The following is a 3,497-nucleotide window of genomic DNA, read 5'->3' as shown; positions in this document are numbered from 1 at the left end:
AGAATCTCGCTCTGTTGCCCAAGCTAGAGTGCAATGGCGCGATCTCGGCTCACTGCAACCTCTGCCTCCTGGGCTCAGGTGATTCTCCTGCCTCAGCCTCCAGAGTAGCTGGGATTATAGGGGCCTGCCACCATGCCCGGCTGATTTAGTAGAGATGGGGTTTCACTATGTTGGCCAGGCTGGTCTCGAACTTCTGACCTCATGATCCACCCACCTTGGCCTCCCAAAGGCTGGGATTACAGGAGTGAGTCACCATGCCCCGCCTGAACTGGCTCTTCTATATTTTTTCTTCGAAAAGTGCCCTAGAGAGAATCAGCTAGTTCTTGACCATCCAAGTCAACAGGGAGGGAAGAAGGGAAAGAGACTGTGAAGTCGGCCCAATAATGCAAGACCACAGTGCACACATCACTCGTGTTTCACCACGGCCCAGCCTCCCTCAGGGCCCTGCTCTAAATTCCCCTTTTCAGGTCATCCACTTTAGTGTCCATGATCTGTAAGAGGTGGGGAAAGGAGAACCTAGGGCTCGAGGGGAAATCCACACCCACATGCGTCCCCCAGGGGAGCCCTGAAGAGGGGGCGCTCAGGGTTGCCTCAACCCCATGAATCCCAACAGAGTTTCAAGTTTGATGGCTGAAGCAGAATAAAGACAAACCACTGTAGGCTAGAATATATCCTTTCAGCGCCACCCTGAACCACACAGATATAATCAGGCTGCACTCAGACGGACTCCCAGGCTAATTTGTGGCGGTTCTCAAACTGTGTTCCGTGGAGCCCCAGAAGTATCACATGACATGTGCCCCCAGGGCAAAGAGGTCCAGGTTCTACCCCCACCCACATCTTCTAATCAAAACAGCTGGTGTTTCATTTTTAAAATTTTGATCTGTTTTACACATTACATTTGTTTGAATAACAATTTCCCACATTTAAAAGTTTTGGAAAAAAAAAAAAAAAAAATCCCTGGACTAGACGATCCCTAGAGCACTGGCATGCTATGGTCCCAGGTTCACCAGGAACAGTGCTTGTGCCCTGCCACAAGATGGGGCCCCTCAAGCCTCTGGTGATGAACGCGCTCAAGGAAAGGAGGACGGAAGGGCATAGAAGGACCTGGCTGCTGCTGGCCACCCTGGCCTCTGCTCTGTGTTCACAGGCGAGCAGACTCCAGGGAGGTGCCCCCTCCTCACCATGGCCCGCAGGCCTGGCTGGAGCCTGCGCCCTCAGGGGCCTTGCATTTCCAACTGGTCCCCCTGGCGCAGGATGTGCTGTAGCAGCCCGTTGACCACATCCAGCGTCTCGTCCTTCTCCAGCACGATGTCATAGGAGTCCATGTAGCGCTCCCGCCGCTCCTCCACCTGCCCAGGGTGAGAGGAAGACACCTGAGGGTCCCCAGATGCCCTGCCCTCCGAAGCCCACTCTCAAAGCCCCTGGAGCTGGGGAGGAGGGCATTCAAGCAGCAACTCCCAGCTCCCTTTTGAGAGCCAGAGGAGTTCAAGGTTACGGGACCTGTCCTTCAGAGACAGACGAGGGATGGGCATGGGCTATCACAATTGATCCTTGGGTCAATATCAAAGGACAGTAACAAGGAATGAAAACAAAAGACCAGATGTTTCCACTTCGGGAGGCCAAGGCAGAAAGATCATCTGAGCCCAAGAGTTTGAGACCAGCCCAGGCAACATAGCAAAGCCCCACCTCTACAAAAATTGGCCAGGCATGGTAGTGGGCGCCTGTAGTCCCTGCTGAGGCAGGAGGATCACTTGAGCCCAGGAAGTCAAGGCTACACTGAGCCAAGACTGAGCCACGGCACTCCAGCATGGGTGACAGAGTGAGGCCCTATCTCAAAAAAAACCCCAAACAAATGTTGCCTCTAATCCATCTGGACTGAATTTTCTTTCTTTTCTTTCCTTTCTTTTTCTTTTTTCTTTCCTTTTTTCTTTCTTTTTTCTTTCTCTCTCTCTCTTTCTTTCTTTCTGTTTCTCTCTCTCTTTTTCTGAGATAGGGTCTTACTGTACTGCCTAGGCGGAAGTGCAGGGGCATTATCTTGGATCACTGAAGCTTCAACCTCCTGGACTCAAGTGATCTTCCCATCTCAGCCTCCTGAGTAGCTGGAACTAGCGGCATGCTAATCACGCCCAGCTAATTTTTGCTGTTGCTGTTGTTGAGGCAGGGTCTCATTATGTTGCCCAGGCTGGTCTTGAACTCCTGGCCTCAAGTGATTCCCCTGCCCTGGCCTCCCAAAGTGGTGGTTACAGGCGTGAGCCACGGCACCTGACCAGGCCCCAGTTTCATCCGGCTTAAGCATCCTGGTGGGCTCCAGTCCTGCAGCTGTGGAGAAATAGCTTCACCGCATATTTGGGCCCCTTTATGACAATGTTCCTTTCACTCGTCAGTCCCTTATCTGTTCTTATAATTTTTCTTCTCTAAATTATAAACCCATGTCCTCAGTACCAACATTTCCCGTTGCAATCAGGCCTTCCAGTATGATTTAGAAGGACTAGTAAGCAGGCCCACTGTGTCCTGAACTCTATCTTCTTGGGCAACTTACTTAACCCCAGGCCTCAGTTTCCTTATCTGTAAAATGAGGGTAACAGTCACTACCTTAAAGGGTTATCACAAAAATCAAGTGAATTAATCACCATGAAATGCTGAGAGGAGTGACTGTGCACTAGGCACTCAGTAAACTGAGGCTGGGGGCCGGGCGCGGTGGTGCACGCCTGATCCCAGCACTTTGGGAGGCCAAGGCGGGTGGATCACCTGACGTCAGGAATTCGAGACCAGCCTGACCAACATGGTGAAACCTCATCTCTACTAAAAATACAGAAATTAGCTGGGTGTGGTGGTACACACCTGTAATCCCAGCTACTGGGGAGGCTGAGGCAGGAGAATCACTTGAACCCGGGAGACGGAGGTTACAGTGAGCCGAGATCCCGTCACTGCACTCTGCCTGGCAACAGAGTGAGACTCCGTCTCAAAAAATAAATAAATAAATTGAGGCTAGGATGCCATGCCGGCTTGATCCAATCTCTGTCAGGTCACGTGGTAAAGCAAACCTGTAATCACTGCGTCTCTGTTTCCCATGAGATTATCTGCTCCAAGAGAATACGGCTTGTGTCTTCCTTCTTTACCCAGTGTCTAGCATACGGAAGGTGTTCAAAGGTGGCACAGGGGCTCACGCCTGTAATCTCAGCACTTTGGGAGGCTGAGGTGGGCCTATCAATTGAGGTCAGGAGTTTGAGACCAACATGGCCAACACGGTGAAATCCCGTTTCTAGTAAAAAATATAAAAATTAGGCCGGGCGCGGTGGCTCACACCTGTAATCCCAGCACTTTGGGAGGCCGAGGCGGGTGGATCACGAGGTCAAGAGATCAAGACCATCCTGGTCAACATGGTGAAAGCCCGTCTCTACTAAAACTACAAAAAAAAACTAGCTGGGCATGGTGGCGCGTGCCTGTAATCCCAGCTACTCAGGAGGCTGAGGCAGGAGAATTGCCTGAACCCAGGA

At 51.5% G+C, this 3,497-nt stretch overlaps 1 protein-coding gene across 1 annotated transcript in view; it reads right to left on the bottom strand.

Annotated features, from left to right (window-relative positions):
* Nucleotides 1–869: 869 nt before the first annotated feature.
* Nucleotides 870–3,497, bottom strand: part of NT5C3B (5'-nucleotidase, cytosolic IIIB) — a 13,389-nt gene continuing 10,761 nt past the window's right edge. The window contains exon 9 of the mRNA XM_017509444.2: nucleotides 870–1,349. Within this exon, the coding sequence (XP_017364933.1) occupies nucleotides 1,215–1,349 (135 nt within the window). The 3' untranslated portion in view covers nucleotides 870–1,214. The remainder of the gene's footprint in view (nucleotides 1,350–3,497) is intronic.

The sequence above is a fragment of the Cebus imitator genome, unplaced genomic scaffold (genome assembly GCF_001604975.1).
Source record: "Cebus imitator isolate Cc_AM_T3 unplaced genomic scaffold, Cebus_imitator-1.0 Scaffold415, whole genome shotgun sequence".
In the NCBI taxonomy this organism is placed as follows: Eukaryota; Metazoa; Chordata; class Mammalia; order Primates; family Cebidae; genus Cebus; species Cebus imitator.
The sequence above is the reverse complement of the archived record's forward strand: the minus strand, read 5'-3'. Positions and strand labels throughout refer to the sequence as shown.